General features: G+C 47.1%; 1 protein-coding gene across 1 annotated transcript in view; it reads left to right on the forward strand.

Moving 5' to 3' along the window:
- LOC137537226 (uncharacterized) overlaps positions 1-15,560 on the forward strand; it is a 136,089-nt gene that overhangs the window by 110,307 nt on the left and 10,222 nt on the right. Inside the window, 2 exon segments of the mRNA XM_068259324.1 lie at positions 13,256-13,375; positions 13,721-13,844. Of these exon segments, the coding sequence (XP_068115425.1) occupies positions 13,256-13,375; positions 13,721-13,844 (244 nt within the window).

Genomic DNA, 15,560 nt, shown 5'->3' on the forward strand with positions numbered 1-15,560 from the left:
CACCTGACAGCACAGGTCTTGTATTCCCCTCTGCAAAAAAAAAAAAGTTCTGCTGGGTACCTTCCACTGCTGTGTCCCCCACAGAGTCCACCAGCTGGTATGGTAAAAGCAGGCGAGCTAAGACAAGAAAGCTGTAAGATGCAGGCCAAGGGGGTTACTCGGAGACATTTGTTTTTTTATGCTCAAACTTATCCCTCACAGAAACTTGACTGTGGGCAGATGAGCAGGAACTGGTCAAGATGGAAGGCAGTGTAGAGGGTGAATGAGAAGGGACAAGGAGAGCAGGAAAGTGTGATGCTTTACTTCTGGTGTTGCTCCCATAATGATTTGTGACAGGAGGTCATAAAAGCTGAGCATGGTAGTGAGACAGGACCTGTCTTTTGTAAAAACCATGCTGTCGAACTGAAATAAGATTATTCTGTGCTACATAATTTTGTACAGCATCTCGTAGGATATCTTCAAACAGTTTACACACAACTGATGTTAAGCTTACAGGTCTATAATTTCCTGGTTCTGATTATCTTCCCTTCGTGAATAATGGGGAAATATCAGCTGTACGCCAGTCATAAGGAACTGACCCACTTGAAAGAGAATTACATAAAATAAGATAAAGTGGCTTATTGATAATTTAACTCAACTCCTTTAATACCCAGGGGTGAATGCCATCTGGGCCAGGTGCCTTGTCTATCTTAATCTTAATTGTGCCTGCACACCTTCCTGTGTTCGGCAATTTATGCTGAATCAGCTAGATTGGGAAAAACCGAGGGCCATATTATGAGCTAAAGGCCTCACCTTGGGAAAGACAGAAGCAAGGCAAGCATTTGAAATTTCTGCTTTAGCTCTGCCCTCCACAATCAAGTTTCCCGTCTGATCTTGTAAAAGTCCTATATTCTCTGCCTTCTTTCTTTTAGCGTTTATATATTTGTAAAACTTTTGGGGATCTGACTTTATATCACTAGCCACTTTTTCTACACTTCCAGTTTCGCAAGTCTGATGACTTTTTTGCAGTTTTTGTTACATTCCCTATAATTCTTTACTGCAGATGTAGTCCCCTCATTCTTTAGGGCACTAAAGGCATTCCTTTTACACTTCATCATGTCTAAAACGTTACTATTTATCCATACTGGCCATTTTTTTTAGATCTAGAATTGTTATTTCCATAAGGTATGTACATACTACTATAGTCATTAAGAATCTGTGTCAGGCTAGGAACACATGATGCAGAAACGCTAGCGTTATGAAAAGTGCTACCATTAACCACTTAAGCCCGAAGGGTTGAAATTTTTTTACATCCGAGCAACTTTCACCCCCCATTCATTTGCCAATAACTTTATCACTACTCATCACAATTAATTGATCTATATCTTGTTTTTTCCGCCACCAATTAGGCTTTCTGTGGGTGGTACATTTTGCTAAGAGCCACTTTACTGTAAATGCATTTTAACAGGAAGAATAAGAAAAAAATGGAAAAAATTCATTATTTCTCAGTTTTCAGCCATTATAGTTTTAAAATAATACATGCCTCCATAATTAAATCTCACTTATTGTATTTGCCCATATACCCCGGGTATTTCACCATTAAAATTATATCCCTATCACACTGTATGGCGACAATATTTTATTTGGAAATAAAGGTGCATTTTTTCCGTTTTGCGTCCATCACTGTTTAGAAGCCCATAATTTATTAAATAATATTGATATACTCCTTTGACATGCATATTTAAAAAGTTCAGACCCTTAGGTAACTATTTATGTTTTTTTTTTTTTTTATTGTAATTTTTTTTTTTTTTTTATTTAAACTTGTATGTGGGTATTTTTTGGTGTGGGAGGTAAACAGGTTTTTTTTATATATTTATATGTTTATTTTTAAAACTGTTTTTTTTTTTGGGGTGTAATTTGCTATTTGGCCACAAGATGGCCAGAATCAAAAAGTCCTGGGAGCGATCGATCTCGCTCCCAGGCAGAAGAAAGGAGCCCAGAGCTCAGAAAAGCTGCAGCCTCTGAAGAGACGCTGTCGGCTTTTCTCCGGGGGGGTCCGATCAGCGAAAGGGATTTATAATCCCTTTCACTGATCGGTGGGCTAGCGGCCAGCAGCGGGGGCGCGCACGGGGGGGCCCGCGGGAGTGCGCGCGACCCGCGGGAGTGCGCGCAGCCCAACTGGACGAGAAATCTCGTCCAGTTGGGCTTAAGTGTACCTAATGTAGGTCAATGGGCCGCATAAAAAAAACCACAGTGCTGTAATGAAAAGTTATATTTACCTGCGGAGTCTCGTCCCACGAAGCCACCCCGAAGACTCTGCATCACTACAGTTCCACCGCTTGGCCCCGCCTCCCCCTCTCCTCCAAGGAAAATGCCAAGTTGTTTACTGCATTAAATTGCCTAGGATTTTTTCTTGGAGGTAAATATAAATTTTCATTACAATAGTGCTGACGGATTTTTATTATTTGTATGGAGGTCCTCCTTAAAGTTAGCCTTTTTAAAAATTCAGTTTTACTTATCACCTTGTTCACAACTCTTTTGAGTAGTACGTCAAATGTTATTATATTATAGTCACTATAAGTGGTTCTCATCACGACCTCATAATTACTGGCCGAATATAAATACTGGCCGAATAAAAAATATAGATGGAGTCTGACCAGACATCTTATAAATGCAGCTGGAATTCTGATAGGAAGGCATTGGAAGACAACAGGTCAATTTACCCTGAAGCCTTGTTCACATTGCATTCTGATCGCGTTAGCATTCGCGTTGGGCATTTTTTGCCTTCAGTCGGTAGTCACTGCTTCCTAACCCTCTGTATCTGTCCCCACTCCAACCCAACCTCTCTCCATGCCTTCAGTCTGCAGTCACAGCTCCCTAACCCTCTGTATCTGTCACCTCTCCACTCCAACCTCTCTCCATGCCTTCAGTGTGCAGTCACTGCTCCCTAACCCTCTGTATCTGTCACCTCTCCACTCCAACCGCTCTCCATGCCTTCAGTGTGCAGTCACTGCTCCTAAACCTCTGTATCTATCCCCTCTCCACTCCAACCGCTCTCCATGCCTTCAGTGTGCAGTCACTGCTCCATAACCCTCTGTATCTGTCACCTCTCCACTCCAACCGCTCTCCATGCCTTCAGTGTGCAGTCACTGCTCCCTAACCCTCTGTATCTGTCACCTCTCCACTCCAACATCTCTCCATGCCTTCAGTCTGCAGTCACTGCTCCCTAACCCTCTGTATCTGTCACCTCTCCACTCCAACCGCTCTCCATGCCTTCACTCTGCAGTCACTGCTCCTTAACCCTCTGTATCTATCCCCTCTCCACTCCAACCTCTCTCCATGCCTTCAGTGTGCAGTCACTGCTCCCTAACCCTCTGTATCTGTCACCTCTCCACTCCAACCTCTCTCCATGCCTTCAGTCTGCAGTCACTGCTCCCTAACCCTCTGTATCTGTCATCTCTCCACTCCAAGCTCTCTCCATGCCTTCAGTGTGCAGTCACTGCTCCCTAACCCTCTGTATCTGTCACCTCTCCACTCCAACCTCTCTCCATGCCTTCAGTCTGCAGTCACTGCTCCCTAACCGTCTGTATCTGTCACCTCTCCACTCCAACCTATCTCCATGCCTTCAGTCTGCAGTCGCTGCTCCCTAACCCTCTGTATCTGTCAACTCTCCACACCAACCTCTCTCCATGCCTTTAGTCTGCAGTCACTGCTCCCTAACCCTCTGTATCTCTCCCCTCTCCACTCCAACCTCTCTCCATGCCTTCGGTCTGCAGTCACTGCTCCCTAACCCTCTGTATCTCTCCCCTCTCCACTCCAACCTCTCTCCATGCCTTCAGTGTGCAGTCACCACTCCCTAACCCTCTGTATCTGTCACCTCTCCACTCCAACCTCTCTCTGTGCCTTCAGTCTGCAGTCACCGCTCCCTAACCCTCTGTATCTGTCCCCTCTCCACTCCAACCTCTCTCCATGCCTTCAGTCTGCAGTCACTGCTCCCTAACCCTCTGTATCTGTCACCTCTCCACTCCAACCTCTCTCCATGCCTTCAGTGTGCAGTCACTGCTTCCTAACCCTCTGTATCTGTCACCTCTCCACTCCAACCTCTCTCCGTGCCTTCACTCTGCAGTCACTGCTCTCTAACCCTCTGTATCTGTCACCTCTCCACTCCAACCTCTCTCCATGCCTTCAGTCTGCAGTCACTACTCCCTAACTTGCTGTATCTGTCACCTCTCCACTCCAACCTCTCTCCATGCCTTCAGTCTGCAGTCACTGCTCCCTAATCCTCTGTATCTATCCCCTCTCCACTCCAACCGCTCTCCATGCCTTCAGTCTGCAGTCACTGCTCCCTAACCCTCTGTATCTGTCACCTCTCCACTCCAACCGCTCTCCATGCCTTCAGTCTGCATTCCCCCTGACACTGCTCCCTAACCCTCTGTATCTGTCACCTCTCCCCTCCAACCACTCTCCATGCCTTCAGTCTGCAGTCACTGCACCCTAACCCACTGTATCTGTCACCTCTCCACTCCAACCTCTCTCCATGCCTTCAGTCTACAGTCACTGTTCCCTAACCCTCTGTATCTGTCACCTCTCCACTCCAACCTCTTTCCATGCCTTCAGTCTGCAGTCACCACTCTTACCTCTCCACTCCAACCTCTCTCCATGCCTTCAGTCTGCAGTCACTACTACCTAGCCCTCTGTATCTGTCACCTCTCCACTCCAACCTCTCTCTGTGCCTTCAGTCTGCAGTCACCGCTCCCTAACCCTCTGTATCTGTCCCCTCTCCACTCCAACCTCTCTCCATGCCTTCAGTCTGCAGTCACTGCTTCCTAACCCTTTGTATCTGTCCCCTCTCCACTCCAACCTCTCTCCGTGCCTTCAGTCTGCAGTCACTGCTCCCTAACCCTCTGTATCTGTCACCTCTCCCCTTCAACCTCTCTCCATGCCTTCAGTCTGCAGTCACTGCTCCCTAACCCTCTGTATCTGTCACCTATTCACTCCAACCGCTCTCCATGCCTTCAGTCTGCAGTCACTGCTCCCTAACCCTCTGTATCTGTCACCTCACCTCTCCACTCCAACCGCTCTCAATGCTTTCAGTATGCAATTACTGCTTCCTAACCCTCTGTATCTGTCACCTCTCCACTCCAGCCTCTCTCCGTGCCTTCACTCTGCAGTCACTGCTCCCCAACCCTCTGTATCTGTCCCCTCTCCACTCCAACCTCTCTCCATGCCTTCAGTCTGCAGTCACTGCTCCATAACCCTCTGTATCTGTCACCTCTCCACTTCAACCTCTCCATGCCTTCAGTGTGCAGGCACTGCTCCATAACCCTCTGTATCTGTCACCTCTCCACTCCAACACCAGAGCGGTTCGTTTTTTCCTCAAACGCAAAACTCGGGGGCTGCAGCATTTTTTTGATTTAGGTGTTTCTGCCTCAATGTTAAAGTATAGGAAAGTGGAAAACCGCTCTGAAAAAACGCTACATCAGAGTGGTTTTCCAAGAGTTTTTGTTACAGAAGCTATTCAGTAACAGCTTTACTGTAACAAAATATGACATCTGCTACACAAAAACGCTCCAAAAAACTCTAGGCATATTTAGAAAACCTCTCTGAGGCCCAGTGCACACCAAAAACCGCTAGCAGATCTGCAAAACGCTCGATGTATTTGAAGCGGATTTCAGAGCGATTCTAGGCATGTTTGGAGAGGTTTTCTAAACATACCTAGCATTTTTTGGAGCGTTTTTGTGTAGCAGATTTCAAATATTGTTACAGTAAAGCTGTTACTGAACAGCTTCTGTAACAAAAACGCCTGGAAAACCGCTCTGATCTAGCGTTTTTCAGAGCAGTTTTCCACTTTAACATTGAGGGAGAAACGCCTCACAAATCTAAGAAATGCTGCAGCCCGGGAGTTTGCATTTGTGGAAAAAATTAACCGCTCTGGTGTGCACCAGTCCATTCACTTTCATTAGCCAAGCATTATATTGAGGCAATAACGCATCTGCAAACCGCAAAAATGCTGCAGGAGCCACGTTTGTGGTTTGCTAAAAACCTCAAACCACTGGTGTGCTCCATCCCATTGAGATACATTAGCCAAGCGTTTTCACAAGCGGCAGCGTTATTGAAAACGCTACCAAAAACTCTTGGGGCTTGATTCACAAAGCGGTGCTAACAGTTAGCACGCTGGTGAAAAGCCCCTTATCACGCCTAAACTCAGTTTAGGTGTGATAAGTTTAGGTGTGATAAGTTTAGGCGTGATAACTATAGCACCAACTGGGTTAACACCGCAGTGCACAGCTGATCAAAAGTTTTGCGCTAGCAAAGTCTGGTGCGCGTGAAACGTCGCATAGAGTTTAATGGCGCTGCTTTGTGCGCAGGGCTTTGAGCGCGATCTAAACTTATCTAAACTTCTCACGCCTAAACTTATCACGCCTAAAGTGAGTTTAGGCGTGATAAGGGGCTTTTCACCAGCGTGGTGCAATGGTTATCACGCCTAAAGTCTTTTAGGCGTGATAACTGGGTTATCACCACTTTTGAATCGAGCCCTTGGTGTGCACCAGGCCTAAACATGCCTAGAATGAAAGGGCTGGTGCACAACAGAGCGGTTCTGCAGCGTTTTTTAAAACGCTTACAGGGGGGGAAACCGCTTTGCTAATGAAAGTGAATGGGCTGGTGCACACCAGAGCGGTTCGTTTTTTCCTCAAACGCAAAACTCGGGGGCTGCAGCATTTTTTTGATTTAGGTGTTTCTGCCTCAATGTTAAAGTATAGGAAAGTGGAAAACCGCTCTGAGAAACGCTAGATCAGAGTGGTTTTCCAGGCGTTTTTGTTACAGAAGCTGTTCAGTAACAGCTTTACTGGAACAATATCTGTAATCTGCTTCACAAAAACGCTCCAAAAAACGCTAGGCATGTTTAGAAAACCTCTCCAAACATGCCTAGAATCGCTCTGAAATCTGCTTCAAAAACATCTAGCGTTTTGCAGATCTGCTAGAGGTTTTTGGTGTGCACTGGGCCTTAGTGAAGAGATACTAAACAGTAGCTGCAGTTAGTCTATTCACCACAAGATGGCGATCACACACACAGGAAATGATGTAAGACAGGAAAAAGAGAGGTTGCAGGAAGTGGAGAGGAAACGTTGTTGGAAGAGGTAATTGTGTGATTCTTGTTATATACTAGCACATATATGGCTGCTGGGCATTGTACAGGATGTATTGCAGTGGGGAGATCAGTGCAGACATGGGCAAGTATGAGGATAGTAATAGTATGAATGAGCATAGAGATTGTATGCAGCAATAACTGTATATAGGAGAGATGGGGAAGAGAGCATTAGTGTTATGAGCAGTCACACAGGGCTTTTCTCCTGTCTGACTCACAGTGCTTGGGAGCTGCAGCCACAGAAGGCACAGTCAGTAGCACCCCTGGGGCCTTAAAGGGAAGGTTCAGGGAGTCTTAAAAAAAATAAAAAATCCATATCCACTTACCTGGGGCTTCCTCCAGCCCGTGGCAGGCAGGAGGTGCCCTCGCCGCCACTCCGCAGGCTCCCGGTGGCCGACCCGTCCTGGCCAGGCCGGCTGCCAGGTCGGGCTCTTCTGCGCTCCAACGACGGGCTCTTCTGCGTCCCACGCGGGCACGCTGACATCATCGCTGACCTCGAGGTCAGGCTCCCCTGCAACCCGGAAATAATTGGTCCTCGCAGGCGCAGTAAGAACTTTTCCGTGTGGAATGCTGGCGCTGTTGGCTCTCATTGCGCGCATGTTCATTTTCCGCCCACCAAGCCCTCCCTTCAGCCTCCGCACAGTGCTAGGCAAAGGCTGAAGGGAGGGTTTGGTGGGCGGAGAATGAAGCAGAGGGTTTGGCTTGCGAGAGAGGACGTCCTCTATTATGTGTGCGTAGACGTATGTAAGCATACATATGCACATAATGCAAGCCAACAGCGCCAGCATTCCACACTGAAAAGTTCTTCTACGCCTGCGTAGTTACTTTTACTTTTGGGGCACGGGGATCTTACCGGTGTAGTGAAAGTTTTTGCACCTTTATCAGATTTTGCAATCGGTTGTACTTATTTATAGGTATAGCTATCAGAAAGTGCAACCTAACCATTGACTTCAACCTATCTGTATCAGAAAATGCAATAACCCCCCCCCCCCCCCCCCCTGCTGGAGGGAACAATCCCCATTTTAGCTCAATGAGATCCATGGGTTGCAAAAAATTACAGGCGTGTTAACAGAGAGAAGCCACGCCTACGCAGTTATACATTGTCCTCTATGGCAAGTTGCACAATTATAATGTGTTGCAAAATCTTTCATTACGCTGGCCCGAATTACGGGGAATATGAAGGTTTCAATGGGAAACAGAAGTGGCGATTCAGCAGCATGAAAAGTGAGTAACATACAGCCATGCATGTTTTAACTCCTTTTAGTAAAAAAAAATGAGTTTTACTCACCTGGGGCTTCTACCAGCCCCCTGTAGCTGTCCTGGGCCCACGCAGTCTCGCTCAGATTCTCCTGTCCCCCGCCGGCAGCTACTTTCACTTCCGGCGACAGGCCTGGCCATGCGCCTGCTTCTTCACGTTCCTGACCACAATAGCAGTATAGAGGATGCTATTGCGGAGAAGCAGGCGCATGGCCAAGCCTGTCACCGGAAGTGAAAGTAGCTGGCGGGGGACAGGAGAATCCGAGTGAGACTGCGTGGGCCCAGGACAGCTGCAGGGGGCTGGTAGAAGCTACAGGTGAGTCAAACTCATTTTTTTGTCAGAATTCAGTGTCTCTTTAAGCTGCATAAAAAGTGACTCACTAAACAGGTGCTGGCCCCGGCCAGGATGTGATCCCCACTCCCCTACATCACAGGGGGCGTGTATCCGGTACACTATCCAGCCACTGCTTCATTCAAAGCAGACCAGTACTCTTGCACAGCACAGAAGGAAAGCCAAGAGAAATTCACCCTGTGTGTATTAAGAGAGTTTAGCCTGTCTACACTCTGCTGTGGCAGAGGAGATTCCTGAGCTGACACGGCTGAGAGATCTAATTACAGTCAGGGCTGAGGAGGAGGAGCAATTTTGGGTACCTGGAGTCGGAGGTTTCATAAACTGAGGAATTGGAGTTGGAGTCAGATCGTTTTTGTGCCGACTCCACAGCCCTGATTACAGTTGTAATTAGTCACAGATTAGACAGACTAAATTCTTTAATACATACAGGGTGCATGTCTCTCCTTTCCTCCTGTCCTGCGCAAGAGTTCAGCTCTACTTTAATAGTGGAACAACAGTTACCACTTACTGTATGATATGTCTACAATGTATGCCGGGCATTCTATGTTGAAGAAAAGGTATACCATTGCAAAAGTAGTGATGCTTATTGCTAAAACCCCTTGCATTATTTTTCCATGGGCTGTGGCTGCGTGAGCATTCTACAGGAGACAGATTCAGTAATAACAGATTCCTGTAGATGCATCCATACAGCCCAAGTAAACTAAAAGAAAAACTTCTAGCCATAAAAACAAACATAAAACTCATTTGCAATGCTATACATCTCAGGCTACAGGGACCAGGGGGTACTCCTGCTGTATGGAAATGTGTGTCTTTCTAGGTTACAAACCCAAAACAGAGCAGCACAGATGGAAGAAAGCTCTCACATGTACCTCTTATCACCCAAACCTGCTGGCCTGGTGTATGTATGCTGTTCAGCAATGTGAATGTACAAGATATACTCTGCTCATAAAAATAAAGGGAAAGCAACTCTGCTTACAGAGGATGAGGTGGCAAGCAGAGGACAACCGGGTGCTCACAAGCCTGGAGGGAACACTGCAGAGGTTGTGATTGGCTGGCCTACTGATGGCTGGCGCTGGGCTAGTGACACAGAGTCAATACAGTCCTTCTCCTGTGACTGGACATACAGCCTGCTGATAGCTTAAGTTTCTGGGAAGGTCCTTAACGGTCGCCACACTATGGAGGGGAACGTCTTAGGCCTAGGGAAAGGATGAGACCGGGAGAACTAATGGTGTAGTATCATTAGACTAGTGGGTTAGGTAATAGTGTGGGTAATAAATACTCACAAAGGTGGGTTGCCCTGATGCAACCAATGACAATCACATGCGGAAAGTACCCGTTTCCGCTCGGTGTACTGGAACACTCTGGTACCAGGCGGTCTTCTCCTCCTGTGGTCCTATATACTGGCGGATAAACTCCCCGGTGATATAGTGGCACCTCAAAGAGGTGAGGGGTACTGAGGCAAATCGGTGGAGGCGCCCTTAATCTTATTAACAAGCCATTAGCGAAGAAATAAACTCAAAAAGTAAAATTTCAAATAAAAAGAGGTATCTTACCTCATCAGAAGACTCAAATAGGTGGAAAAAGGAGTCTTTTTATTAAAATAAAGGGTGAACTGCAGACAACGCGTTTCACGGGACACAGTCCGCTTCATCAGGTCAATAAACAGAAACCTAAAACAAAACATTTTCCTACAATATCTGATCAAGGAATGATTCATCAGGAAAAAATATATCACAACTTGTGCACTGCACGGATAATAAACTTTCTTATTGTATACTACCGTATTTGGCGCCGTATAAGACGCACTTTTTCTCCCCCAAAAATAGGGAGAAAAAGTCCCTGCATCTTTTACGGCAAAGGCAGGGAATCCCCAAATTGCAAACGCCCGCCGATCCGAACCACCGACCCGCCGCCATGTTGGGGATTCCCTGCCTGTGTGCCAGCAGCGTTAGACTACCCCGTGCCTCAGCTTTTGTCCTCTAATTACGTCCTGCCCCCCGTGTGCGACTCCCCCGGTCCCCCCTCGTGTCTCCGATATCCCAGCGTGTCTCCGATATCCCTATTGTATGTATTTCCCCCCTCAGTGTCTGCAGCATCAGCGGCTTACCAGATCCATGCCGCCGCGAGAACTGCAGACACCCGGCATCTCCATACGCTTCCTCTATTGTGCGCTTGTACTGATGACGTCATGAGTACAAGCGCACAATAGAGGAAGCGTATGGAGATGCCGGGTGTCTGCAGTTCTCGCGGTGGCATGGATCTGGTAAGCCGCTGATGCTGCAGACACTGAGGGGGGAAATACATACAATAGGGATATCGGAGACACGCTGGGATATCGGAGGCACGCAGGGGGGACCGGGGGAGTTGCACATGGGGGGCAGGAGGTGATTAGAGGGCAAAAGCTGAGGCACGTGTGGGTGGGGACAGGACACAGGAGGACACATGGGGCACACAGCAGGACACATGGTGGCAGACAGCAGGACACATGGGGGCACACAGCAGGACACATGGGGCACACAGGAGTACCATTTGGGGGATAACATGTACAAGACGCTCCTGGAACATGGACGCCCCAGGTTTAGTATATATATATTTTTTCCCCTGGTTTTTGCCCTCTAAACCTGGGTGCGTCTTATATTCCGGAGCGTCTTATACGGCGCGAAATACGGTAATATTGCATTAATATAAGTAGTAATCATATGTATAATCACTAGGCTTGTGTACCCCGTCCAAAGGGGGGACTGAGCAATAAACCTAAATAGCTATATATCAATGTAAATTACAAGTGATTAACTGTACACATATATACGTAACATACCACCAGGCAGAAAAACGCCGGACTATCTAAATTAATGCTCCTTGTATACTTATTGGATTAAAAAATAATCATAAATAGATAAATAACCAATCATTAACCTGGCAGCTGGGTTACACCAATCAATTCCGTTACATTAGTTAAATTGCATAAAATACATAAATAAATTAAACTACATTAAATCAATCAGTCAGTACATCAATTAAAAAATTATTATTAAATTATTGAATTATTAAATACCACCATATTCAAAAAATAAAATCTATAAACTTATGTGCAATGGAGCAGCTGAGTATTTACAGACTGAACTGTATTACTAGTACTTGTAATATGTGCGCAATATAGAAAGTGCCTGCAGGGGCACTGCTCACTCTGGTGCATATGAGATAAGAAAAAAGGGGTCTTACCGTAATTGCCAGCCGTGCAGTGCGGGGGCGCATATAAAAAGCACTTCTGTCCGCTCTGCTGGCTTGATATACTGGTGCCTGCTAATCAGCTTCAGCACTTCAGGGACGCTCGTAGAGGAGTATCACGTCATGTATCACATGGTCCCTCCTGAGTCGGGCTTCTGTCTGCAATATAGGCGGTGGCCATTTTGTGTGCTATCTGCCGATAGCTTGGCTGGCGCTGGGCCAGTGACAAGTGACACATTACAGGCAGAAGCCTCGCTTCCCCTGCAACACAGCCACCCTCTCACCCTCCCCACGTCTGGGCTCAGATACCCATGTAGAAGATGAGACTCCTCAGTCCCCCACACAATCCCCAGCGCCCTCCTCCACTCCAGAGCATTCCCGGCATCTGCCCCCCAACCCGGCTGCCCTCCATATACATTTACCACCTGTTCAGGCTGCTGCACTCCCCAGGGAGCCACAGAGGCAACCACCGCCGCCAGCACGTCGCACATTAAGCGTCGCGTGCCAGCTGATCTCACCGCGCGCGTCAAAGGGCTACTCAGCATCCGCCCGCTGATTGGCTGACAGGCGCCAACGATAGACGGGCACTCTGCGGATTCCTTCCACTTAGCCATGCCTGTGATGGCAAGGACGCGCTGATTGGCCGAGCGTACATTAACTGACAGCTGGAGAACAGCGAAGAGACGGGAATGCAGTGACTGCAGGACATGTGGTCTCATCAACCAGGCGGTAATTCATTTTACCTGGGCGCCCCACCCGGCTGATTGATCCTGGGGAGAACAATGATCCTCCAGTATGTAATGTCCCCCCACCCCAGTAATGCCATTTCTTTTCCCAATACAGCCATGCCAACACTCCGCTAATGCTCTCTTTCTCCACCTCCATGCAGAGTAGTACAAGGAATGATTTAGATTGGTTTATAGCTAGCTGCCACATTATGCTCCAGTCCTCTGTTCCCATTAGCCTCAGTCTCTGCCTCTCCTCATATCCTCATCCATCTACCACTACCAGCACTGCTGTAACATCACAGGAATGGGAACAGTGGGAGGTAGATGTGAGGAGAGAAGGCCAGCTGGAGAGGAGGCAGGGGGAGGACAGGACTGCAGCACGCTGAGTATAGTGCACAGGTAGCTATAAACCAGCTTATTATGCTTTCCTGCAATACTCTGCATGGCCCCACCACCCATAAGTGACAGCAATAGGGGGTGCTGGGGAGGGGGATCCTGTATTGGTAGTTTCACCACTGACAGCTGTATAACCTAGATTATCCTTCCCTTATTATCTATCCAAAGGCAGCAACATCCTGTACAGATCACATGACCACATCACTGAGGATGGAGGAGGACCAGAGTCACATGACCGAGAGGATATTCAACCTCACTCTGGAGATCATCTGTCTGCTGACTGGAGAGGTGAGGAGGATTCTGGGAGGTCACATGATATAACTCTTATTTCTATTAATAAAACAAACCTGACCAGAGAGGTGAGGGGGATTCTGGAAGATCATGTTACATTAATGTTGGTCTTTCCATACAGAGTTTTCCTCCAGTGAAGTCCACTGATCATGTGACCATCACGGTGCCCCCACCTCACTCCCTGATATCCGAGGGACACAACAAGCAGAAGATTCTGGAAATCACCAGGAAGATGATGGAGCTGCTGACAGGAGAGGTGAGCGGTGCTGGGAATTATGGGACACTATCCAGTAACAGCAATAGGGTGTGTCTGGGTGGTGACTGTATTATTGTGTGTGTCAGGTTCCTATGAGATGTCAGGATGTCACCATCTGTTTGTCCATGGAGGAGGGGCAGTATATAGAAGGACACCAGGACCTCTACAAGGACACCATGATGGAGAATCAGCCGCCCCTCACATCACCGGGTAAGAGGAGATTCTTTATTACTTGTAATGGAGGAAGCAGTGCTTGGGGTCCTCCTAGATCCCCCTCATCTGATAAACACATAAAGACAATGACCTCAATTCACTAAGGGCTGATTGGCAAAAAAAAAAAAAGAGGTTGGTAAAATTCCACATTCATGAGGTTCTCTCCTACAAGTGTCTGCATAACCCATTCCTGTGTGACAGCTTACTAGAGAGTAAAGGGCTTCCTGCATCCCTTTAGATGTGTATGCATGCCACTAAAGGGTCCTCTTCTGTGTACCAGTATATAGATCTGCATGTCTAAAGGGATACAGGGAAGCCTCTGTAAATGTCTCCTGCTGTTGTATCTTGTTTATCTTTTTCTGAAGTCCCGACCAGTAGAGATGGCCTGAACAGTTCACCTGGCGAATAGTTCCTGGCAATCATTGGCTGTTCGCCATTTGCGTTTAATGCAAGTATAAAAAAAAAATTGTGTTCACATTTTTACATTGAAGTCACTGGACGTTAACTTTAGCGGTTAATAGCAAATCCACCTTATATGCTAGAAACACTAAATTTGAAGAGTAAACAATTTTCAAAAAGACCGTATAGTTTTTGAGAAAATCGATTTTAAAGTTTGAGTGCAGAAGGTGGGAAATGTTTTCCTTCCCTCCATCTTTAGTGGTTAATAGCAAAGCCCCCTTACATAGATTTAGTGTTCCTAGGGATCCTCCTGATTCCCATTGGTCAGTTAAGGTACCAATGGGGAACCTTGGGGGGAAATATAAAGATGCTTTGCTCTCCGCTATACAGAGTATAGCTGAGAGCTGGCGGCGTGTGGACGGAGATCTTCAGTCAATGTAAAGAAGATCGCAAGATAGAGAATATTGGCGTGGGATCATTTTCGAGGATATTGGCGTGGGAACTTTTTAGTACAGGTGAGTATTTTTGGTTAATTGAGAACATTAAAGGACTTTTTTCATTGTTTTTAGTTCACTTAATCCTTTGTGGAAATGGGTAAGGGGTACTTTGTAACCCTATACCCATTTCTCCTGGGAGGGGCACATGCATCTGGGGTTCCCTTCTTAAATGGGGCACTGGAGGTGGGGAAGATTCCCTTGTCCATGGACTGGCAAGGGCTCGGAGGGCCAGGGGGAGGATTGGCCGCCTCTTCCCCCCCCCCCCCCCAGTGCCCCCCATATCATGGACCATACAGGCTGGTATAGCTCAGGGTGTGAAGCCCCACACGCCCGGGGCCTTGCATACTGCCTATCCCAGCCTGCATTGGGGACAAAAGGTTAAAGAGGCTCGGAAGGAGGGACTCATTTGCTTTTTAAAATTTCCCACACAGAACATTAAAAAAATACATTTATATACATTTATATACATGTTATTACTACATTATCTGTCACTTTGCTATAGGTTGCAATTTTTTCACTCTAACCTCTTTTTGAATTTTTTTTCCCTCGTGTACCCTCTGTCCTCCCACACATAGACCTCGATTAACTAAAGGGTGCTAAGTGTTAGCACCCTAGTGAAGAGGCACTTGGGACGCGAAAATGGCCGCTTCACGCGCTAATATGTGCGCAAACGTTAGCACGCGTAAAGTTTAGCGCAGCGCGGTGCGCCGATAACGTCACACCGTCCAAGCAAATCCGTTTTGCACGCACCGGTGTGATGTTATCGGTGCACCGCGCAGCGCTAAACTTTGCACGCGATCAGTAAGATCTTTAGACG

Source organism: Hyperolius riggenbachi, chromosome 10 (genome assembly GCF_040937935.1).
Source record: "Hyperolius riggenbachi isolate aHypRig1 chromosome 10, aHypRig1.pri, whole genome shotgun sequence".
Lineage (NCBI taxonomy): Eukaryota > Metazoa > Chordata > Amphibia > Anura > Hyperoliidae > Hyperolius > Hyperolius riggenbachi.